The 26,224-nt window shown below is 34.9% G+C and overlaps 1 protein-coding gene across 4 annotated transcripts in view; it reads right to left on the reverse strand.

Moving 5' to 3' along the window:
• Positions 1-1,441: 1,441 nt before the first annotated feature.
• The window catches only part of LOC145255760 (xanthine dehydrogenase/oxidase-like), a 183,764-nt gene continuing 158,981 nt past the window's right edge, over positions 1,442-26,224 (reverse strand). For all 4 annotated transcript variants that reach the window (XM_080114419.1, XM_080114417.1, XM_080114418.1 and 1 more), the window contains exons 34-37: positions 25,575-25,661; positions 13,465-13,632; positions 7,705-7,872; positions 1,442-3,549 (exon numbers count right to left, since the gene is read on the reverse strand). In XM_080114419.1, the coding sequence (XP_079970545.1) occupies positions 3,499-3,549; positions 7,705-7,872; positions 13,465-13,632; positions 25,575-25,661 (474 nt within the window). In that variant the 3' untranslated portion in view covers positions 1,442-3,498. The remainder of the gene's footprint in view (positions 3,550-7,704; positions 7,873-13,464; positions 13,633-25,574; positions 25,662-26,224) is intronic.

Genomic DNA, 26,224 nt, shown 5'->3' on the forward strand with positions numbered 1-26,224 from the left:
ATAATAGAAAGCCCTATCGCTCTTGGAATTTGTACACAACTGGCCAACTAGTAGATGGTCTGCAACCAAAAAAGAAAACCGGTTTTCATTAAACAGAAATGGAATTATGTTGTCTTTTCTAGGAGCAACAATTTTATTGTTCCACCCTGTATAAAAGGGAAGCATTTTTTGCCTTACACAATTTGGCCTTAATGTGGCTCCACTTATATAATCCATCCTTGCTGCAATAATGTCCCATAATCACGAAATCTTGCATGCTACATCTATAAAATCTGGAGCAACTGAGGAGCAGAAGCTAAAGTCATGGATTCTCTCCAACAGAAACAGGGAGGCCAGCTTTTGGATATTCCCTGTGTAGTGACCAAATGTATGGAATCTTGTATGACGTATCAACATATGAAAACTTCATTAATGAAACTCTAGTTTCTGTGGCATGTATGTAACAATACTTTTCAGATTATGGGTTTGTCTGTAAAGATCCGGAATAACTGAGAGAGAAGCTAAGGTCCTTGTTCTACAAGTCTGGAGAGAGAGTGATTCTCTCCAATAGAAACGGGGAGGTTAGGCTCTGAAAATTCTCTGTGTAATGACCTGTTGACATTAGTTTTCTCTGTGCAGAGAAACTGGTGGTTCATTTGTTCATGCACAGCTGGCTTAATGTGGTAAACGCATTTGTCATGCACCAAGCAAGCGTGCTAAGGGATGGGATAATGAGGGAAACAATTGCCAGATTATTTGAATTGGATTAGTATACACATCAATAAACCTTAGGTTGTACGTTTTTATTAGAAAAATATCTGTACCTGAGCATTTTTGCACCACCTTTATATTTCTTTATGAAAATTAAAATCCAGATATTATGCTGCTAAACCTTATGTCTAGAATTCTTATTTGAATTTTGATTAAAATCAATTACATAATTTTAATTCTAGACAATGTCTAAAATTTAGGTCTTAAGGGGAGGGAGTTAAGAAGAAATTGCGATTCAGGGAATCTTATGTAATTTGTGTCTATTAAATATGGATTAAATATAATGCAAATTTGAAATATTTTTTAATTTTCAAATGAGAAAATGTACTTACTTTATGTCCTCAAAAGTCTTTTGAAATATTCTTGAGAAACTTAAATTTTGGGAATATTTATTAATTATAATTAAAATTTATTATTAATCAATTGTTAAAATTTCACAAAAAAAAAAAATACCTGCATTTTTACAAGACTTACACTAACTTTTTATCTATCTTGTATATAATTAAAACTAAATATGGACCACATTACCCACCCTTATGCCTAAATGTTGAGTTTCAAAATTCGTGATTGGTAAATTAATTTAGAAGTGGATCCTGCATACACAAATATCTAAACATATACATATGCTTAACTTTATATATGAAGAGAAAAAACAAAAAAAAAACAAACAAAAAAAAACAAAACCCAAATGGAAGAGTTTCAGCAAAATTTTATTGATACAAAAATCAAATTTTTATTAAAAAAAATTTTACAACAAAACTGAAACCAAACGTTTTTTGACTTTTTGTATCTGTGCTTGAATATCTTGATTTTATTTTCTGAATCTTTCCAAATATACATATTAGCCAAAGTTATTTTGTTATTTGTTACAATAAGGTCGTAGACAGAAATATATTATTTTCATTTTGTTTATACTGGCTAAACAGAATTTATCAATTTCCCTCCATTCATCTCTATCAGACTTCACTGTCAGCAGTTCCTCGAGTCTTCTACACACATAGAACCATATTACTTGACTTCAATGTAAAAAGGAAATTATTTACTATTCGACTATTTAAAAGCTTCGCAATTACTTTCGAATAAGAGAGTATCATGATAGAAAGACATTTGGATAATTCGGGTTACTGTTTTCATCGTAGATTTAATTCTCACAACATTTTGGGCGATGTAACCTCTGACATTTTTCAAGATCATCTTGTTGAACATGTAATGGATAAAGGTTCTAAGTTTAATCAGTTCTAAGTGACAATCTTCTGCAGTTTAAATCATCGATCATCACTACAGACAATACGTAGAATAAAAGAAAAGTTACTTGTGACCTCTACCCAGTCATGGCTAATGTAACAAGAACAATCTCCCTTGTGGATGAAATAAATGATTCAGTTTGAAATTCTGTATTGATTCCCACGTTCAATAAAATAGGCCCAGTAACTTTATCAATAACTTAAGATTCCTTTTTCATATCGGCTATGTTTCTCTTGTTGCTTGTCTATTTTTGCCCACATTTCCCATAGACAATTAGAATTGTTATCGTCTGCATCTGTCTATCTGAGGAGATGATGGTGTTCTTCATCTTAAATTAGACTGTTAGCAAATTGCCACATCTGCTGTGACTGTGCAAGCCTCTCCTAGATTGACAGGTTCTGTTATAGATGCCACAAATCTAGATGATGTCTGATTCTGAGAGCTCTGTTGCAGCTCTCTGTTATCAGTGCTCTCTCCTCTTCCTCCATTACTAGTCTCTCCTCCCTCCTCTACAGCATTCCTTTACAGCTCTTCTCCTGTGGCTGCGATCTTCACGTATGGATTACTTGTTGGACCAATGCCACCTGTCCTCATGTCTCACTTGCGGACATCCTTGCAGCAGATTCGATGAGGAAGATCCTAGGGAATATTCTTTCAAACTTGCTATAACTTACTGTTTTTGATATTTAATGTTTTTTTTTTTTTTTTTTTTTTTTATTAAAAACATTGTTTTAAGTAAAAAAAAAAAAAAGTTTGCAAGGAACTATAATACCTTGCCCAAACTCATTTCACTTTAAGTAATTTTCAGCCAAATCATTAAGATATTGAAATTTCAAACTATGTATTATTAACGTATTTACATATTGTATTAGCATAATTTCCAGAATATATATCGTAATTAAAATTAAAAGAAATATCTTTTGAAAACGCACACTATTGACCCTATCTAAAGTTGTAAAAAATTTTTAGTTTCTTTTTTATTATGTACTAGTTTGACTACCCTGCTTGTACCAGAAATAAAAAAAAACAAACAAATTGTACATATTAAAGTTTTGCAAAAAAAAAAAAAAAATACTAAAAAAAAGTTACAATTTAACTTACTTACTATTCATTTATTTAAAAAAAAAAAGTCACATTGTATTTTGCAGGGTGCTGCAGTATAACTAATACATTTAATATGAAGCCTTCATTCACAAGAGACAATGGACAGCTCTTGTAAGGATGCCTGTGCATGGAGTCGATTGTAAAGTAAAACTATAATTTGATTTAATTTATACTTCAATGAAAAATGGAATTGTAACAATTAAAATTTAACTTAAAAAAAATTGGGTTTTAAAAATGAAATAGTGAAACAAAAAAGAAACTAAAATATTTCCCGGACAACGTTGGGTAGGAACAACTAGTGATTTTATGAACTTGTTAAAACAATTATTTGATACATTTTTGAAGATGATCAATTTATGTTACCATAATTTTAGTCATTTATGAGTTGTCTTTGTAGTTTTAAGCTTCGATAAACCATGGTGTGTAGCTGCTCGGATCCTGATCTGGAAACTGCAAGGAATAAAGAAAAGAATTTTATTTGATTAATGATAAACATAAAATTTGCTTCAAAAAAGATTAAAAATGTCGAACAATAAAAAATACATTGTAAAAAGAAATGCTGCAAAATACTGACTCATTTTTATGAAAATGTGGATAATTTCTTGAACCCTATAAGGATAACAATATTGAAACTATTGTGTACAGATCTCAAGAGGACCCTAAAATACATCATAATATGTAGGATATAATTGTTAGGAAAATTAACAAGGTATGAATGATGATATACATGCATGTGTAGTTTTGGTGATATTCACTATTAAAGAATTTAGTGCCTCAAATCAAATTTGTTTTCGGTGATATTCAAGGAACATGAGTCTTAAAGGATTCAGTTTTTCAGATCAAATCAGTTGTATTTTGGGTGATATTTAAAATCTATTAGACAGTTAAAGAATTTAGTGCCTCAAATCAAAGTTATTTTTGGCAATATTCAAGGAGCAGTAGGATTCAGTTTTTCAGATCACATCAATTGTATTTTGGGTGATATTCAAAAAATCTGAAACTTTTAAAGGATTCAGTGTCTCAAATCAAATCAAAACTCATTGACAACTTAAATATAAAAATGTGTGATTCCATATAAAATAGCGAATTATAAGGAGAAAAGTCATATACATTCTCAAACTAGTTAATCAAGGCTCTCTTGAATCTATTGTGGGCGTCTGGACTACATCCTTTAGAATCTTTTTCATGGAACGATGCAAACAGAATAAGCTGTCTTTTGCTTATTGGGCCAAAATAGCTGGCAGTAGAGTTTGTGTATGTAATAGTTGAGGCCACGGTATAGCATTGGCTTGAAAAAATCAAGAGGTAAACTGATTTTCTCATTTATGCTGTTGTATGTTAGGATTAGGTCAGTCAACAGTCAGTGATGGTGCTGTATACAAATCAGATGTTGTTACTGCCCCATATTAAGAACCAGATTTCTCATAAATGTCCAGCATGGTTAGACTAATAATGACAGGTACTTGTGCATCTGTCATCGCACTGAAATAATGTTATTAGTTAGAAAACAATTCATAATATGGGGTGTATTGTGATTATTCTGTACTTTCACTTAACAATACACAAAAATATTGTAAAGATTGAATTTAAGTTGAAAAGTCTATTAAAAAAGCAAAACAATAATTTGAAGGGGTTTCCAAACAGTTTAAATGGTGCTCAGCATATTCCAGCAGCAACGTCAGGTACCAGTCAAGTTCTAGCAGACATTTATGAAAAATATGCACAATTACTGACTTATGGTTCGTACAATACACTAGCACCCAACAGTCTTTGCAACTAAAACAACTGATATAGACAGTTTGTTCCATGCTTTGGCTATTCTGTGTTTCTAAAAATTCTGTGTATAAAAGACGTTTTTTTTTGTTTTTTTTAAACTTGGTGCATAAACAACGTTTGTAAAAACTCGGTGCATAGAAGTCGTTTCTAAAAATTCTGGACTTGGGAGCTTTAATGAATCCAAACATAGAGAAAGAAGGTGTTCAGAGTATAGCAAGTGTCTGATAGATGGTATTCACTTGATTGCATGTCTCTGAATGGTCTGTACTAGAGTAAGAAGTGTTGGGGGAGGTGTTGAGAAATATAAAACTCTGATATCTGATGTGAGAATAGTCAGTTATGTAAAAGCAGTCAATAGGAGATGAAGCTAGCATGCAGATGGCCAGGCGGGAGACATTTCCCAATAACTACCTGAACAATTAATAATCAAAGGTTCCAGGATGAACTAGCCAGTGATTGTTGAATTGAGTTAGTGAAATAATATACTAAATATTCAATATTGTTTGTAGTCACCAACTGATTCCTATATAGATTCCAACTACAAAGAAGCAATCCATGGCAGCAATGTAGGCTCAAAATGTCTAAGAGTTGTCTTCCTTGAACCATATTAATGTTATCCCCCTGAATTGTACTGAAAACCAGACTCAATAAGAATTTGTTTACATTGGATTTGAAAGCTACTATGTTGTATTCAACTGGGAAGCAGAACAGCAGAACAGTGTTTCACAGGCAAGCAGTTCTGAGAAAGAAGCTTTGTTCATGGAATTTGCATTTAAACACAGAGAATGGGGGAAATCATATATAGTGGTTGTAGCTAGTCAAGTGTTTTTAATGAAAGTTCAATCAGGCACTTGCCATGAAAATAGTACTAGAGCAGAGACAGGCTTGCATCGTCTCTTCTGTGGGGAAAGAAGTTGCAGGGAAGAGAAAAGGGCATTATCTAGTAGGTTTGGAAGCCAGTTTTGAACTCTATCAAGACTGGATAAGGCACACCGAGCAGCTCCTGCCCAGATATGGCAACAGTACTCCATTTTAGGGAATACTTGGCCCTTATACAGATAGAGGATTGAATCGGCAGTGAGATACTTACTGGAGTGGTAGAGTGATCCAATCATTTTTCCAGCGATTTTGGCAACAGATTTGATGTATATGTTCCATTTTAGATCAAAAGTGAAGGTCAGTCTCAGAAGCTTAAGACATGGAGCTTCCCCAAGACGAGAGTTCTTCATTTTAATTGGGGCGTGATGGAGGTCAAAGCGATTATGATGGAAGGAGAGAAGCTTGGTTTTCGATACATTAAAATTAACCAACCACCTTTTCCCCCATTGCACTACATTCTCAAGATCAGAAAGGAGAGAAAACGACAATAGCACCAATGCTTTGTGTATTTTAGGTCAGGAAGCCAGTATCTTCAGACAGCCTTATCTGGTATCAGATCTTTTACTTTCATTCCCTTTTATGTATCATGTTTTATTGTGTTTTTTTTTTTTTACAATACCTTTTTTTGTGATAAATGGATATTTATGTGAATTCAACCATTCTTTCATTATTACAGTTGCTTCATCATTGTCTTTATCCCTTTATATTCTCACTATGTGCTATTTATGATAACAACATATTCAATATGATGGCCATGTGCTGAAAAAGATACTTCAAGATGTGCATTGCAACCACAATAGAAATCGAAAACCTGTGCAGCATGTGAATGACGGACGGTGCAATTGTTAGATGCTTGGCTGAAGAAAGAGGGGCGTACAGAGAAACTGAAAATATATCTGTCCAGAGTCAGACCACCCAAGATATACAGGGTGTCCCAATAAAATGTATACACTCTTTAAATGACCATAAAAGCCAACATTTATTATAAGAAAGAAAAGTTTCATACATCAAAATACTGTGAACAAATATCGAAACCAGTTAATTATTGAAAGTGTTCAAATTATTGGCAACTGTGCTTCATGAACAGCTGAGAAGGCTCACTGATTGAATCAAAAACGTTCCTAATCTGTTTAATTGGTATGTTGACACATCTTCTTTCAGTGGTTGCTTTCAACTCATTCATTGTAATTTGTTTTGTGGGGTGAACCCTGTGTTTAATATGCCTCCCACCCCCGCTCCAAAAAAGAGAAAAATCCAGTGGGGGGGGGGCGGGTCAAATCCGGTGAATGTGGACAGTACTCGATACTTCCTCTTCGTCCTATCTGTTTCGCAGGTGATTATCATGATATGCTCTTACATCATGATGATAGTGGGGAAGTGCTCCATCCTGCTGGAAGTGCCATTTTTTTTTTATTCCTAAACATCTCTTGCGAACGTGGTATAACGTATTCATGTAGCAAGTTGAGATAATTTAAAGAGTGTATACATTTTATTGAGACCACCTGTATTCTTTTTGTTAGAAAAAGTAAGTACCTAATTTAATGGAAGACTCTCGCTGGGATTAGCTTTGTGAGAGAAACAATGTTTGAAAACCAGTTGGATGTTATATTCAATAAATGTCTCCTCTGGGTGGCTGAACAATGACCGCCAACAAAAGGCTAAAGTCAGTCAGGCATGAAAAGACCCCGAAGGATAAGGAGGAGCAAGAATTGGAGTAAAAACGGTGGAAAGTGTGCAGTTGGTTTTAGTGAGAACTACTGAACATTTCAACAATGTGACTGTCTGGGCTGGATGGTTCCCCTTTGGTGCTCTCAACCAAGGGACTCTGTAATGGGATTTATGTGTGTCGGTCTTGCCAAGTAAAGATTTGCAATCTTTCCCTTTTCACTGCATATGCAACGATACATGTTTAGTGGAGAAAAAATAATAAAAAAAACAATCTGTCATTACCTTTTCTGTAAAATGATCACTGCAAGCCATTCGAATTCTTTCTGGTGTTGCTGGACTGTTCAGCTGAAATATGTCATCGATTCCAGCATCTTTTCGGGCTGAATAAATGGCATTTTTCACAGCAAAAAACACTGAGGAGGCCAAGAACAAAGGCGGTTCTCCCAGACCCTGTCAAGTATAAACATTAATTACGTCAGAAGTGTAATAACGAGAAAAACAACATGACACCGTGCCCTCTTCCCTACATCATTTTATAAAAAAATTCTATCATCATCATCATCATCATCATCATCGTCATGCAGCCAGAGGAATTTTTTTCTTGGTACCAAAGCCAACATAGTCTAGGTCATTTTTGAAATGGTCTTTTCTTTTTTGAATGCAGTATGTTATTGGTCATGTGCAGTTCTAGGAAATCCACTCTCCCAGACTTTGCCTTCTGTCTTTTGGAAGCGGTTAATTTATTGCTAAGCGCCTGCGGGCATTCTCAGGCATTTTTTCCAGGCCAGAGTGCTCCTCTTCTAGGGTGTTGGCTCTTCAATCCCACTTTCCGACCCTTGTGTCACATGTTCCTGCCGTGGGAAGGAAATAACTAATCATCATCATCATCATCATCAGCAGCAGCAGCAGCAGTATGTTATCCATGTTAGCATGTGTTGGATTAAATTGACTTCCAAACTAACCTATATCTTACCAGGTTTATATTTATCCCTCTTTCTTTCAAAACCATCCTTACTACTTCCTATCAGTTTTTCCTATGCCTCTCTCTACTAAATGATCTTCCTACCTCAATCTACTAACCCAAACACTTTCATTCTTTTAATGTGACCAAACGAACAGATACCCTTTGACATTCATGACTGAATAAGTCAGGATGAAGTTTATTTGTATGGTTGAATTTCAAAAAGGTTTGTGAATTTTATAAAAGATTAGTCGTAAAATATGCTTAAATATATTTGAATACAGGCAGATTTTGTATTTATAATTACAGAACCAATTCTCTATTGAATATTATATACTAGCAGTGCAGCCCGGCTTTGCTCGGCCCTATGTACTATTAATAACTTTATATGTATGTATATATATATATATATATATATATATATACAATAAAAAGTTTGTACTCATGTCCAGGTAACCTACATTTAAAATTTCAAGTGTTTAGACCCAAAATCGGCGGAGGAGTTTGGTAGAGGTCTCAAAGGTCAAATCGTTGAACTTTGACCACTTGACAACCAAATTTCTGGCCAAAAACCGATTAAAGAGATTTTCCCAAATCTCAATACCCGCTATGTCTGAATGCCCTTTATGTAAAATTTCAAATGTTTGGACCAGAAAGTGTCTGAGTAATTTGGTAGACATTGTTATGGTCAAGTATTTTGAACTTTGATCCCTTGGAAGCTCAAATTTTCGACCCAAACCGATCAAAAAGCTTGCCCCATCTCTGAATACCCTTTATGTAAAATTTCAAATGTTTAGACCAGAAATTAGCTGAGTAATTTGGTAGAGATCGCAGAGGTAAATTTTTTAAAAACTTTGACCCCAATTTTGAGCCTTTAATATTTATTTTTTGGGCTCAGATCAAACTTTTTAATTTGAGTGTTTAGACCCAAAATTGGCAGAGGAGTTTGGTAGAGTTTTCAAAGGTCAAATCGTTGAACTTTAACAGCCAAATTTCTGGCTGAAAACTGATTAAAAAGATTTTCCCAAATCTCAATATTCCTTATGTTTAATCTCGAATCTCTAGACCGAAAATAGAGTTATTTGGTAGGGAAATGTACACAGACACATACACACACACAGACATTTTCACTTTTATAGATATACTAGCATTCCTGCCCGGCTTTGCTCAGGCCCTATATACTGTTCATAACTTTATGTGCATATGTATTTATCAAAAAGTGTGAATATGATAGGCTTTCTTAACTACCATAGAGAAAAGAGGCCGCAGATGTCAATTTTTTAAAACTTTGACCTCAATTGTGACCCCTTAACATTTATTGTTTTGGGCTCAAATGAAATTAAAATGTTTGACCCATGTCCAAGTAACCTACATCTAAAATTTCAAGTGTTTAGACTCAAAATTAGCGGAGGAGTTTGGTAGAGTCTGCAAAGGTTAACTCTGTAAACTTTGACCTCTTCCTCTTGCCAGCCAAATTTTCGCCCAAAAACTGATCAAAAAGCTTGCTGCATGTTTAAAAACCTTTTATGTAAAAGTTCAAATGTTTATACACAAAATTGGCTGAATAGTTTGCTAGACACTGCAAAGGTAACCAACTTTGGAACTTTTACCCCTTGGAAACCAAATTTTCCGAAAAAAAAAAAAAAACGATTAAAAAGCTTGCCCTATGTTTTAATACACTTTATGTAAAATTTCAAATGTTTAGACCCGAAATTGGCGGAGGAGTTTGATAGAGTTCTCAAAGGTCAAATCGTTGAACTTTAACCCCTTAACAGCCAAATTTCTGGCCGAAAACTGATTAAAAAGATTTTCCCAGATCTCAATATCCCTTATGTCAAATCTCGAGTCCCTAGATATAATATTGACAGAGTTATTTGGTAGGAAAATCTACACAGACAGACAGAGACACACACGAATATTTTCACCTTTATAGATATATAGATATATAGATAATATAGTACTGATTTCAAAAGTTAAAAAAAAAATGACTTGGGTACCATCAGCTAGAATCGAAACCAAAACATTTAGCGCTCCAGCCACGTTCCCTACCATTTGAGCTATCAACAGATAGATAAGAAAGATTTAAAATTAAACCACTTCAAGCTATGAATAAATTTGTGCATGCGCAAAAGTAAAAGTTGAAATGACCATTTTGCATTTCAACTTGCTGACAAATTTCTCTATCCATCCAAACAAATATTTTACTTGTTATAAACCTTCCGTGGTGTATGATTACCATCCGTGGTGTATGATTACTATTTTCTGTAAATTTCAGTGTTATACGGCCAGTAGATTAAGAGTTTATCGGTTAAATATTTTCACACAGACACACACATATATACATCTACTATTTTATTTATATAGATTCCATCGCTAGAGTTTGTTTTTTAGGGGAGAAGTGTAGCACTCTGTACAAGTATTATTAATACCAATATTATTAATAATCCCATTTTGGTAATAAAAAAAAAAGAATGGGGTCATTTTGATATTTCGAATTACTTATTCTTATTTGGTTCAGGATGTATCTAAAGTGCAAGTTATGGCAGATTTAAAATGACTTTATCTTTAAGAATAGTGTGTGTGTGTATATATATATATATATATATATATATATATATATATAATTATAAAACTCTGTGAACCGTCGGGCGTCCTTGCTTGCTTGCTTGCTTGCTTGCTTGAATCTTGTATTAAAACTCTTAATTTGTCACCGTTGCAAATTTTAATGTTATGATGTCATTTCTAACAACCTTTCAAACTTAATGACTAAGGTTGAAACACTATATGTTTTAGTTAAATCGAATTGTAGAAGGCGGTACAATGCAGAAGTAATGGAAAGACACAAACTGAAGCAGGTGAGAAATTTATTAATACAACTTATAAATACATGTGTACATATTCATACTTTATATACGCAGTATATTTATATTTGCACAGTGGTCACCTGGGAAAGTCGGTCTGGTGGTATGTCCGTGTAATATAATATTTCGAGAAAGATCTCTTCGTCAGATATTTACTTGACTTTGACAAACGTGCTGTTGTAAGCAGTGACTATTCACTGCTTACAAGAACATTTGTTTATCACTGTCTCAAATTTTGTTTATCACTGTCTCAAATTTTTACGTCATGACATCATTTCTAGCAAACTTTTCCAACTTAACGATTAAGGTTGCAACGCTATATGTTTTGGTTTCGATTTTAGCTAATTGCGCCCAAGTAATTTTTTTATTAACTTTTGAAATCACTACTATACATTGGGTACAATATAATAATATAACATGACGAAGACCTGGCCTCCTTCAGCTAAGATATAATATGAGGTAGACCATAGTGTCCACCTGTAGTTCTTATCTCAATAGTGGTTGGCAGGCTAAGGAATAAAAAAATAAGAAAAAAAACAAACAAAAAAAAAAGACAAAGGCCAGGGAGGATATATGCTTCAGGCCGGATGCCAGGTGGTAGTTTGGCAATCCTCTCCACTTGCTGGCTGTTTGTTGAAAAAAATTACTTCAATATGGTATCATTCCTCTGCAGTTAATTCACAAGTTGACAAGCGATGAATAATCGATTCTAACACAAGTTTTTGTATCGTTGCAAGGATTAATTATTAAAATAATTCTGATAACAAAGAAAATGTTATTTACGTACAATTATTAGCAGAAGAAAAATAAAATAAAAATATAAAAATATATACCATATTTTCTTTTCTACTCAATAGCAACTCAAATGGGGCTTTTTTTGTTTATTTTTGACAACTGATTCTCTTCTCTCGTTATTGGTTGGTTAGTGAATGGAGGTGTTTTTGCACGGGATAGTGGCGGTCTGTAACTGTCGCAGTTACAGACCGCCACTATCCCGTGCAAAAACACCTCCAACTGCCAAGAACAACTGACCCTGCGACTCCTTTTAAAGGAAGAGTTGGTAAGGTTTGGGATGATCTGGGTTTCTCATCCAACCAATCCTTGTTCATTATGCAATACTATGATTTGCCTTGACTGGCTAATTTGTCACATCACCTATGCATATTAATTAGGTGATTTTACCGACAGCAACCAAACTTTTCCATTGGGTTTCCATACAGGCCAAAAATCGGCCTTGACCTCAAGACCATTTCGAAGACAAAATATGGCCCGATAACATGCAACAACGCCACTCACAAAACAATATTATTAATGTTCCTGAAATTGTTTTTTCCTTCATGTATTTTGTATCAGTGATCAAACCATTTTTAACAAGCAAGATCATGCGCCAGTACCTCGAGGTCGCTCACATGAACAAAAGCTTTAATTCAGCTCTCATTCTCCCCCTCTTTCTGGGTAATTTTCGACCATCAAAAGTGGTTGGGTCACTGGAGTATTTTCAGTGATTATTAAGAGAAGAATGAACTTTATAACAGTGCACTTATTTTTCATAAACAATATTTTTATATATATATATTTTTTGCTTACAAAACCCCCTTGTTTTGAGGGGGTTCCAAATATGCTTAAAATAATCATCTGAAACTGAATAAAACATGGCAATAAATACGAAAATAAAAATTAAAATATATTTAAGTGTATTTTATGATCAGGTCGTGCCAGGGGAAAGCACTACTTTATATTGAGTGCAGTTTAATAATCAAAAGAGAATTGGCTCTATAATAATAAATACGAAATCTGCATATATTAAAATATAATATTCAAGTGTATCTTATGACCAGGCAACACCAGAGAGTCTTCTAGTATATATATATATATATATATATATATATATATATATTGCTTGTTACCAATTATATGGACATCTTGTTAAAATATTCAAGTGGGTATGCTGGCTGGTAGATATATTAACTAGCATATTTTCCACAAATAAGGCCTGATATGCTGTAAAAAAACTTACCAGAGCTATGGAAATTTATGATATTTAACCCGATGCGACGTAAATTAATCTGACTTGTCACTGTTATGAAAAAACAAAAAACGAACAAAACAAAAACAAAAACAATAGATTAGAAATTGCAGCCTGTTTCGGAGCTAACTGCTTCTAGATAGTAATAAATAGATTGTTTATAATTTATGTAAATAACGATTTGTTGTTGTTACCTTCGATGAATAGACTGCACGTATGTTCGGCCTGTCCTTCAATAAGAAGACATTAAATTTCATTGGAATGTCTCCAAAACCAGGAATTTTGTAAGCGCCAGGACCTTTTGTAAATAAATTACCCTTAGGTGACATCTTTCGTTGTTCCATCATCATCAATCCATAGCCCTGAAATAAAGCAAAATGTTTAGAAAATCGTATTCACATAAAACAAGGCATATTGTCACTGAAGTGAAGAGGGCTACTGCAGTAAGGGACAGGTTTATAGGGAGACAATCTGTGTAAAAAGTTGCGTAGCAAGGTACTTGTTGCATGTTAATTTCTGCATGATGGTACTGTCGTGAAAACAGGAAGCAGGAAGGGAATTCTAAATTAAGTCGTCGGACAAAAGTGGTCTGGCATCTAGAACCCTCTGCAGTAAAAGGGTGGAATTTGGCAGTTAATGAAGTAGGAAGGAGTATTTTGTAGAACTGCAGTAAGTTCATTGGAGCACATTCCGTAGGAGCAAGGGACGCAATACTGAGGCAATGCAACAGGAGCTAGAACCCCCCCTCTCTCTCTCTCTCTCTCTCTCTCTCTATATATATATATATATATATATATATATATATATATATATATATAATGTTTATAAAAAACTATACTTTTAATGTATATGTTCAATAAAAGTTTTTACAAATTGCTACAATTAATTAAGCTCAATAAAAATGAATTTACACTTCCAGAGCATATATACTGAAACTAAACATTCTAAACCAAAGATATATTATCTCACACTCATATTATTTTATTGTTAGTATAGTGCATATTACACGTGTTTCATTTTCATTAAACGATGGAAATTCACCAAACAACTTATAAGAGACAGATTTATGTTCCTTGGAAAAAAAAAACACAGTTGGAGATTTTTTTTCCATTGGATTAAAACGAATATAAATTGGTGGAAGGAAATAGAAATCCTTAAAAGTCACTGGCCAACTACCATCAATAACACAGATCTCTAGGGAGAACCAACCAAGTATCCGCAGAAGAAGAGATTAGAAGAAGAAGATGGCGATAGATCAGGCACACTCTGAAGAAATAACCAACAAGCATCACATGTCAGGCCCTGATCTGGAACTCTCAGGTGAAGCGGAAAAGAAGCCGACCAAAGAACACCTAGAGAAGATACCTGGAGGTGGACGCCAAGTAGACCGCTACTCCTAGGAGTGTGAACGCTGGTGGGCTGTTGTGGATGGCCTATGCCCCCCCCCCCCCAGGGGCTCAAGGCTATGATGATGATGATGAAAAGTCATAAGGTAAAGATCTTATTATATAATTCGTTAGCACGCTTTTGGAGAAAATAATCCATTGGACTTCAGAATTCATGAGGAGACTTTGATTTATATATCATCATATTTATGATCCAGCAGAGTATTTTAATTTACATGATAGCAAATACTTGTTCCACTTCCCTTATTATCGGCAAGCATCCAGAGCTGTACAAACCACCAAGTCTCACAATAATCTGGTAGTCGTTGACTTTCGGTGGTCCTTGATTCATGTGTTCACAGTGGATGCTGTGGTGGTGCGCCATTTGAGTCACGTACCATTGTTGCCTGCAGATACTTAGCTGTGGATATGGCTATCATCGATAAGGGATGGTTTTTGCAGGAGATTCGGACCATCAACTTGGATGGTGCAGTGCTTGTGTTTATTGATAATCAAATACTCCATCTTGATGTTTATTTGGAGATGTACCTATGTGTTTCTCTTTTCAGGACTGAATTTATTGTTGCAGGTAGTACTTTCTCTCAGAGGCGAGGAAGATATTATCCATGTACATGAGTGTCCAGGGCAGGGATTGATGCAGGTCTTTGGTGATGGTGCCTATCACAAGAATGAAGAGCAGCAGGGAGCGTGCCAGAACTGGCTGCACTCCAACTGTGATAAGGAGGTCTTTACACATATCAGTGTTGAGTTATAGAGTGGTCTGATTCAACTAATCGGCTCATCAGAGGTACCATAGAGTCACAGTGTGTAAAGATCATATCACGTGATTAACAAGCAAAGGCCTATTTCAGGTTGAGAAAGGCAATACATACTGGTTTCAACCTCTCGGCATGCTTCTCCATCAGAGTCACATAACTGCATCTATCGCTTTATTGCAGATTAGTAAAATATCAATATTTCACTAAATATGTCACACAAAAAAAATGTATAATCAAATGACTGCTTTAAGGTTAGTTATTTCCCAAAATTTTATTCAAATTCATGCGATATTCACGAAATTATGACATTTTATTCTTTATCAAGAAATTTCCATTGTTCATCACTTCATTGCAGGTCTCTTAACATGTTGTATTTGGGCAAAAATACAATGTCTAATCATGAAAGCTTTACTTTTTATTATATTTTTCTGTTAAAGAATAATAAATAAAAGCACATCCTAGGTGCTAAGCCTCAAATAAATTAATTATTTATCAACATATCCACCATTTTTTAAAAAAATAACTTTAAATAACCTTTTGTTCACCGAAGAAGTCAATTGTTTGATCTGAAAAGGAGTTATGGTTCTGGCGACATCAACTACTTTCTTCCACAAGGCATCCTTTGAAGTAAATTGCTCTCCTCCCTCATAAACACCTCTTTTCAATATTGACCAGAGATGTTCAATGGGGTTAAAATCCGGCGAACACGGTGGCCAGCTCATGAGGGTTTCTCCAAAGAAGCCCATAGATTCAAGGAAGGCTGCAGAATGGGATGGTGCATTATCATGCATAACAATCATCTGAAAGCAACGTAACGATGGTAGGTCATCTAGCCATGGTGACAAATGTTTATCCAAAAAGGCCGTGTACGGTGTACTGGTAAGTTTTACACCCTCTGGAACTCGGAATGGTCCAACCAACTTATTCCTAATGATTCCCGCCCAAAACATGATGCGTCCACCTTCTTGTTGACGATGAACGCTGTAAGGGGTTGGAGTTCCGTTCAAGTTCCAAACTTTTGCCCATCCATCCGAATCGTCAAGGGTAGTACGGGTCTCATCTGTAAATAGGACACGTTGGAAATCCATTTTCATGTAATTCTGCGCCCAAGCCATTCGTTTTTCCATATGTAGTATTCTCAATGGAGGCCTTGGAATAGTTTTGATGTTCATTGTCATCTCATTCAACACATTACATCGGGCCTGCCTGGATCTTGGAGCGACTCCAACTCTTGCAAAAATGGAAGCACTGCGGCTGTTTGGGTTACGATTGACTTCCCTACGAATTCTCCAAATATCACAATGTGATAGGTATCTCCTGGCACCCTTATTCTTTCTGGATTTGGTATTGGAGTTGTTCACGAATGAAGCCAAAGTTCTTGGATCCCTTTCCAGTTCCATAGCTAAATCTTTGATGAACAATCCTTCTGTGAGTCCAGCAACAATCATTTTATTTAATCGCCCCTTTTTGGCATTTTAAAAGACCTGCAATAAAGCGATGGACTGTATAAATTACTTGATGATAAATTAAATTGTCATAACTTCGTGAATGTCGCATGGATTCGAATAAAATTTGGGGAATAACTAACCTTGAAACAGTCATTTGATGATACAATTTTCATTTTTTTGTGACATATATTTAGTGAAATATTGACGCAGTTTAGAGTGGCGTCTTCTGTGTCGCCCTTCTTTATAAATCTGCATTGATTTCACGTCATCATGACAATCTTCCGTATTTTATGGTTAATGATTCGTTTAGAAATCTTAACTATATGTGAGAGAAATCAAATAGTTGTAACATTCAGCCGGACTGCCTTTCACCATAAAGATTGGCATTGTGATACAACGGTTCATCTTAATCAGAACATTCTTTTGTGCGATCATTTAATTGAATAAAATACACGGTATATCAGAAAATGAAATGCAGGGAAACAAGATGTATGAAAAAAGGGAAAACAAATTAAATACAGGAAGAAACAATCAGAACGCGAAATTTACCGGTTTCACTCAGATCAATGAATGTCTGCGGAAAGACGATTTTAAATTGATTGAATACCGACAAAACATGAAAGACTAATTAGTTTACATGCGGGTGTAACTAATTGAAAAAATATGCACAACGAGATGGTTTGCATGCGGGTGTAACTAATTGAAAAAATATGCACAACGAGGTGGTTTGCATGCGGATGTAACTAATTGAAAAAAATATGCACAACGACATGGTTTGCATGCGGGTGTAACTAATTGAAAAATATGCACAACGAGATGGTTTGCATGCGGGTGTAACTAATTGAAAAAATATGCACAACGAGGTGGTTTGCGTGCGGATGTAACTAATTGAAAAAAATATGCACAACGAGATGGTTTGCATGCGGGTGTAACTAATTGAAAAAATATGCACAACGACATGGTTTGCATGCGGGTGTAACTAATTGAAAAAATATGCACAACGAGATGGTTTGCATGCAGGTGTAACTAATTGAAAAAATATGCACAACGAGATGGTTTGCATGCAGGTGTAACTAATTGAAAAATATGTGCAACGAGGTGGTTTGCATGCAGGTGTAACTAATTGAAAAAATATGCGCAACGAGATGGTTTGCATGCGGGTGTAACTAATTGAAAAAATATGCACAACGAGATGGTTTGCATGCAGGTGTAACTAATTGAAAAAATATGCGCAACGAGGTGGTTTGCATGCGGGTGTAACTAATTGAAAAAATATGCACAACGAGATGGTTTTCATGCAGGTGTAACTAATTGAAAAAATATGCACAACGAGATGGTTTGCATGCAGGTGTAACTAATTGAAAAAATATGCGCAACGAGGTGGTTTGCATGCAGGTGTAACTAATTGAAAAAATATGCACAACGAGATGGTTTGCATGCAGGTGTAACTAATTGAAAAAATATGCGCAACGAGGTGGTTTGCATGCAGGTGTAACTAATTGAAAAAATATGCGCAACGTGATGGTTTGCATGCAGGTGTAACTAATTGAAAAAATATGCGCAACGAGGTGGTTTGCATGCGGGTGTAACTAATTGAAAAAATATGCACAACGAGATGGTTTGCATGCAGGTGTAACTAATTGAAAAAATATACGCAACGAGGTGGTTTGCATGCGGGTGTAACTAATTGAAAAAATATGCACAACGAGATGGTTTGCATGCAGGTGTAACTAATTGAAAAAATATGAGCAACGAGGTGGTTTGCATGCGGGTGTAACTAATTGAAAAAATATGCACAACGAGATGGTTTGCATGCAGGTGTAACTAATTGAAAAAATATGCACAACGAGATGGTTTGCATGCAGGTGTAACTAATTGAAAAAATATGCGCAACGAGGTGGTTTGCATGCAGGTGTAACTAATTGAAAAAATATGCACAACGAGATGGTTTGCATGCAGGTGTAACTAATTGAAAAAATATGCACAACGAGATGGTTTGCATGCAGGTGTAACTAATTGAAAAAATATGCACAATGAGATGGTTTGCATGCAGGTGTAACTAATTGAAAAAATATACGCAACGAGGTGGTTTGCATGCAGGTGTAACTAATTGAAAAAATATGCACAACGAGATGGTTTGCATGCAGGTGTAACTAATTGAAAAAATATGCGCAACGAGGTGGTTTGCATGCGGGTGTAACTAATTGAAAAAATATGCACAACGAGATGGTTTGCATGCAGGTGTAACTAATTGAAAAAATATGCACAACGAGATGGTTTGCATGCAGGTGTAACTAATTGAAAAAATATGCGCAACGAGGTGGTTTGCATGCGGGTGTAACTAATTGAAAAAATATGCACAACGAGATGGTTTGCATGCAGGTGTAACTAATTGAAAAAATATGCACAACGAGATGGTTTGCATGCGGGTGTAACTAATTGAAAAAATATGCACAACGAGATGGTTTGCATGCAGGTGTAACTAATTGAAAAAATATGAGCAACGAGGTGGTTTGCATGCGGGTGTAACTAATTGAAAAAATATGCACAACGAGATGGTTTGCATGCAAATGTAACTAATTGAAAAAATATGCACAACGAGATGGTTTGCATGCAGGTGTAACTAATTGAAAAAATATGCGCAACGAGGTGGTTTGCATGCAGGTGTAACTAATTGAAAAAATATGCACAATGAGATGGTTTGCATGCAGGTGTAACTAATTGAAAAAATATGCGCAACGAGGTTGTTTGCATGCAGGTGTAACTAATTGAAAAAATATGCACAACGAGATGGTTTGCATGCAGGTGTAACTAATTGAAAAAATATGCGCAACGAGGTGGTTTGCATGCGGGTGTAACTAATTGAAAAAATATGCACAACGAGATGGTTTTCATGCAGGTGTAACTAATTGAAAAAATATGCACAACGAGATGGTTTGCATGCAGGTGTAACTAATTGAAAAAATATGCGCAACGAGGTGGTTTGCATGCGGGTGTAACTAATTGAAAAAATATGCACAACGAGATGGTTTGCATGCAGGTTGTAACTAATTGAAAAAATATGCAGCGCATGCAACAATGACGTTAAAATCGAAAAGGGGGTGGGGGAGAAAGAGATAAAGGGGAAGTAACAAATAGAAAACATGAAAGAAATGTTATTTATTATTGGAATCATTTGAAATGAGTATTTTATTTTATTTATTTATTTATTCGCGGACTGTTATCCTCATCTTTCATAGCCGTTGTTTCACAACGTTTCGACCAACTATTCCTCTGGATAAGAGACTCAGCATTCCTATCCCGTCGCGGTTAACCATCTGACGAAGGCCAGAGGAATATTTACCTGAAACGCCGTAAAACAACAACTATGAAGATGAGGCTAACAGTCCGCAACTAACTAACTAACTAACTAACTAACTAACTAACTAATTAACTAACTAACTAACTAACTAACTAACTAACTAACTAACTAACTAAATAAATAAATGAAATGCAGTAAAAAGTACGTAGTACTTTAAATGGGATCGAAGTTTGTTATACAATAGTGAGGTATATTGCATTGTTTACGTATGATTTCTGCCAGTTAAGAAATAAGATCCAAGTCTAAAGTTTATGTTAGATGGTGGTGAGAGAAGGATTACACCACTTTCGATGCGCTTGCGGCGTAAGAGATATAATTAAATCTAGAAGAGGTTGCAGTTTCTAAAGTAAAAATTATGGGTTAACATGTTTGTCTGTATGTCTAGTGCGTTAGTGAGATTTTTGAGTTTGAGGTTCCGTTTATGTTCGTAAATGGTGGATTTTATGAAATTTTGACAGTGTTACCGATATAAAAGATCGAACACGAACATAAATGCCGGCCATTGAAGAAGTGTCCATAAGATGTAGCTGGGAATGGGGTTTGGTTTGGAGTAAACCCTTAATTGTTTTAGAAGTTGATGTTACTGCTGTTTTTGCAAGGAAATAGATATGGGGTTATTGTGGAGAACCATGTAAGATTTATTTTTTATCAATGTTGTCAACGTTGTATTGGTTGCGTTTTTTGTTTTTGTTTTTGTTTTTAGGGGAAATTTTTGTAGCGTAAGACAGTTTTGTTGTTGTGGATATTAAAATATTAAAGTATATAAGTTTTGCGTTTAGCATTCTTGATAAAAATTGATATTTTAAACCTTTGCTCGCATACATGTTTCTTCAATGCGGAGGTAATCGAGATTGCAAATTTTAAGAGTTTTACCTTTTCCATCCTATTCCCAAATACCTACTGCTTTAGATATATTACTAAGAGAGTCTAATATGATGTAGGTAGATATACCTACACCATATTAGTTTCGTTGATATTGTCGACTAACTCGATAAAGTTGAACACACTATTTGTTTCACCCCCAAAGTAAAAAAAATAATCACATTCTCAACTTTCTTGATATCAAGCTGCACAACCACCGAACGGCTTAAATTTCTTAGCATACAGAAAACTAACGAATAATAATAAAAAAAATAAAATAAAAAATAAAATAAAAAAAATAAATAAAAACAAAACAAAAACACCGGATAAAAATGATCTTATATATCTCTACTCTCATCACAACAAGAAAAAATATCCGGAATGACTAATACAATGAGCTTTTATGGTTGGTTGGTTGTTTTTGTTTTACGGCATATCAACCCTTTCCAGGTTATTTAATGCCGAATCCGGTGATTTTGAAGATTTTTTTTAAAAATAGAATATATTTGTTTTTTGCAAGTCGGTTTCTATTTAACCCATAGCAAGTACTACCACTCCGGGTCAGAGTGAACCTGGGAGCAATGGCAATTAAAGGGTGGCTCCCCACTCCTCAAAGCCCGCAAGCTGGGGCCTCACTTCGGGTATAGTTTAAGGTCATATCCAGGACCTCTGAGCTTTTAGAATAATTTGCAACTTCGTCATATGTACATCGAATTTATAAAACTCACTGTCTGTCTGCCTGCCTGTCTATCCATCTGTCTGTATCCATATTTCAAAACTCTATCTCTTCCGAAACTAAAAGTCACAGAGCGGCCCTAGGGGCCTCAAATGATTGGATTTTTTATGGACCGTTCTTTTATGGTTCTTTAGTCGGTTAAAATAGTTTTTAAGGGGTCAAAAATGGGTCAAAATCGTTATATATTTTTTACATTCATCTTGGTTTATTTTTAATCAGCTCATATGCGTGTCGCGTTGGTACAGTGGTAACGTTACCAGCTTTGAATGCTACAGTTTTGCTTTCGGTTTCGGTTTTAGCTGATGGGACCCAAATACTTTTATTTTTTACTTTTGAAATCACGACTATAATAATAATATATACGAAATCTGGACAAATTAAAATATCATATTTAAGCGTATTTTATAACCGGGCAAAGCCGGGCGCCTCCCGCTAGATCACATATATGAAACTGTAACCATAATGGCGTCGAATTCTGGTTGAAACAGGTCCCAGACAAACGTCTGTTATTAGTTTCGTCTTCTACTCGTATAGAAAATGCTAATGATAAAAAATGTCATTGATAAGTACACTAAAAGAAAAATTAACCCTACTTTTATATTTTTATCAGACTTAGAGAATTCGTGATTTGGTTTCTTTTTTAAGCAAACAAACAAAACAAAAAATAAATTTATAGCACATATGGCCGACATAAGATCGGTTGTCGTCATTAAAGTGGAAGTTTGTGTCAGAAAGGAGAACATTCTTAGTGTCTCTGTCGTTATCGGATTTCGCCAGAGAATCGAAGCGAGAAAGTGAAATAACTTCACCCATTTGAGGTTGAAAAAAAAAAAAAAAGAAAAGAAGAAAAATGTTGCACTTTTACGATACGATGGCTGCGGGAAGGAAACCCGATCGTACACGAGGTACATTAGGTACGGGCAAAATGAATGCCGATGGTCAAAATGTATAACCCCCCCCCCTTTACATTGCATTTGAACGTAAAAACATCCTCCATTCATGCATGGACTATTTTCTCTTTACAAACAGAACTTTCTAACCACTTGTCTCATGGACGTCTTTCTACGTTCTTTTCTTCCATTCTCTTTTCATTTAGATACTAGCAGGCCTCCCGGCGTTGCTCTGTCGTAATATACGCTTAAATATGATCGTATAGTTCATGCAGATTACGTATTTATTATTATAGAGACAATTCTCTTGCGATTATTATATTGAGATCAAAACTATATATATATATATATATATATATATATATATATATATATATATATATATAACTTGGGTGCTATCAACTAAAGTCGAAACCAAACTATACAACTCTCTGTCCTTATTCCCTGACCGCTGAATAAGCCCCCCCCCCCATATATATATATATATATATATATATATATATATATATATATATATATATATATATATATATATATATATATATATATATATATATATATAGACGAATATTGGCTGAAGAGAGCTCGATAAGGATACCTTAAACGGGCCTTATTATCGGGCTTGAAACCGACGGTACCAATGACCTGTCTCAACTAACAACTTTCTGTACACAATATATATATATATATATATATATATATATATATATATATATATATATATATATATATATATATAAACAAATTTACATTTATATATATATTTATATTAATAAAAATATATATTGCTCTTCTTTTATTGAACACTCTTAATAACCTCGTTAAATTCATTAGTTTTCACTCTTGAATACCTATAACTTAGTACACCCCCCCCACACACACACATATATATATATATATATATATATATATATATATATATATATATATATAGATGTGTGAGCCTGATCTCATCCTGCTATACTATTTAAGAAATGTTCAGCTGAGCTAGCCGCGTATTTTCAAGTTCTACAATAAATGCCTTGCTGAATCTTGCTTCCTAAAAGCTGGAAGATGACCTCTGTGGTTCCAGCGTACAAGAACTCTGGTGGAAGGATTGATCCTCTTAATTACGCCCTATCAGTCTCCTTCCCCTCTTAGCTAAAACCTTTGAGACATTATTTAATCAAGCACCATCTCGTAAAAGCTAATCTTCTCTCTGACAAATATTATGGATTTAGCCAATGTTGTCCAGATATTTTAACAGTCACCTCTGAACGCATATACCATGCACTGGATAAAGCAGGCGAAAGCCAGGGCTGTAACCCTTGAAATATCCAAGGCATTTGACAAAATCTGGCATGAAGGGCTACTAATGAAAATTAAATCGTAATATATAACTGGAAGTATACTAAATATAATTAGCCCCCTCTAGACAATAGGATCCTCCAGGTTGTCATTAATGGACGTATATCCAAGCAGTTTAACATTAATGTGAGAGTGCTCCAGAGGTCGATCCTTGGACCATTGTTATTCCTGATATTCATTAATACCCCCTTGATAATATTGTATCCGAGATGGGTATTTGCTGAGGATATAACGCTCTATAACATGTTCGAGAGAAAAACGGGTGTACACAAATCTAAGACCATGACAGAATCGTCAGAAAACGACATCCAAACCATAGTGAAATGCCGCCGTACATGGGTGGTAACATTTAATGCTAGTAAGACTAAGCAGCTCTCCTTTAACAATTACAAGAAGCCTTTCCAACTACTGATATCAAAGATAAATAACACCCTACGTTAGAATTCGTCCTTCAAACATCTTGGCTTACCATTCATGGGCAATATATTAAGGACATTGCGAAGACTGCTGTGAAAAAGGTGGGTTTCCTCTATCATGCTAGAAGACTACTCATACCTGAGAGTATCCTGTACCTCTACAAGGCCACCATTCGCCTATGCATGGAGTATTGTTGCCCATCGCCGCAATGTTGCATCTCTATAGCTGCTTTACAAGTATTTTAATGGAATGTGCTCTGATAAACTCGTTGCGTTTGTGCCCTCGTAATGTACATATCCCCGACAAACTAGCTTAGCAACAAAATCACACCCCTTCACTGTTGAGGTCCCTAAATACCCAAATGTTTTCTACTCTAATAGTTTATTCCCTCGAACAGCTAGACTTTGGAATTCCCTTCCTGTTACCTGCTTTAGTGACTGTACTGATATGCAGAAGTTTAAATATAACATAAACCAACATCTTGCTAATCTTTCCTAGGCATGGCCCCAGATAGTAGCTGCTTACGTCCAACGATATGCCAACCCCTTTAAGAAACTTGTTTCTTATCGTTGAGTACTTTAAGTTGTAATAAAGTCAGCTAACTTAGCTAGTACGTGCGGATCGTCATATAATGATAAGATCACTCTGACTGACGCTAAAAGCATTTAATAAGAATAAATGTTTAATTTCAACTTGTATCTCTCGCGGTTCGCGGTAGCCTAGTTATTCGGGTTCTTGCTAATGAAGTCAGACATGACTTCTGTTGCCAGGGTTCGAATCTCTCGACTGCATTGATGATTTTCTTAAAGATGGAATCGCTCAGTCGTCGAAGCAAGCAATCAAGCACACACACACACACACACACACACACATATGTATATACACACATAAATTCAGCTGTCATCCTGTTTTTTTAAAAGATGGAATCGTCAGATCGTCGAAGACAAGATGCAAGAAAGCAAGAAATGTCCACAGTTTTATAATTATGTAGATATATATTATATAGATTAACGAAGATGACCCAATAACGTTTTTTCGATATTAAAAATAAACTTCATCTCCCGTTTTTATATACGTTACCTGTGCAAAAGCTCCTTCTATTTGACCAATATCAATCGCTGGATTGATACTTTTACCAATGTCCATGACGATGTCTGTTCGTAGAACCTAGAAAGAAAAATGTACGTTGAATCTCGTAGTGAATTTATTATTGTTTTCATTAATAATTATATAATAATAATTATGAGACAAATTCAGGTGTATTTCTCGCACCAACGTAACTTTGATAATTACACTTCGAATTATTATTTTTTTAATTTGTTTTTAATTGGATCTGCATTATAATTAAAATTACAATAATATAAAATAAAACGAAACTTATAAAAACTTTAATAGCATGCGCTTGTTCTGTTAATCATAACTTGATAGAAGTCTTAAGTAATTCGCAATTGTATTTTGAGTGCTTGAAGAGTGTAATTTATAATTGAATTTTGCTAAGTACCTTATCACACTGCGTCATGAGCTTTTGTGAGTTTGACAAGATACACCTGAAAAAGGTCGGAGGTTACATCGACCGAAACGTCGTCAAGATAACACTTAAGATGCGAATAGTAGTCAGAAAAATCCAAATAATACGAATAATCAATCTTTATTTCAAAAATGCAAAAACTTATTAAAATAATTTAATTACAAAATTAAAGCGACAAAACTGCATTTTTAATGTTTTGTTA

This window comes from Euprymna scolopes, chromosome 31 (assembly GCF_053919585.1).
Source record: "Euprymna scolopes isolate OS-2025 chromosome 31, ASM5391958v1, whole genome shotgun sequence".
NCBI lineage: Eukaryota > Metazoa > Mollusca > Cephalopoda > Sepiida > Sepiolidae > Euprymna > Euprymna scolopes.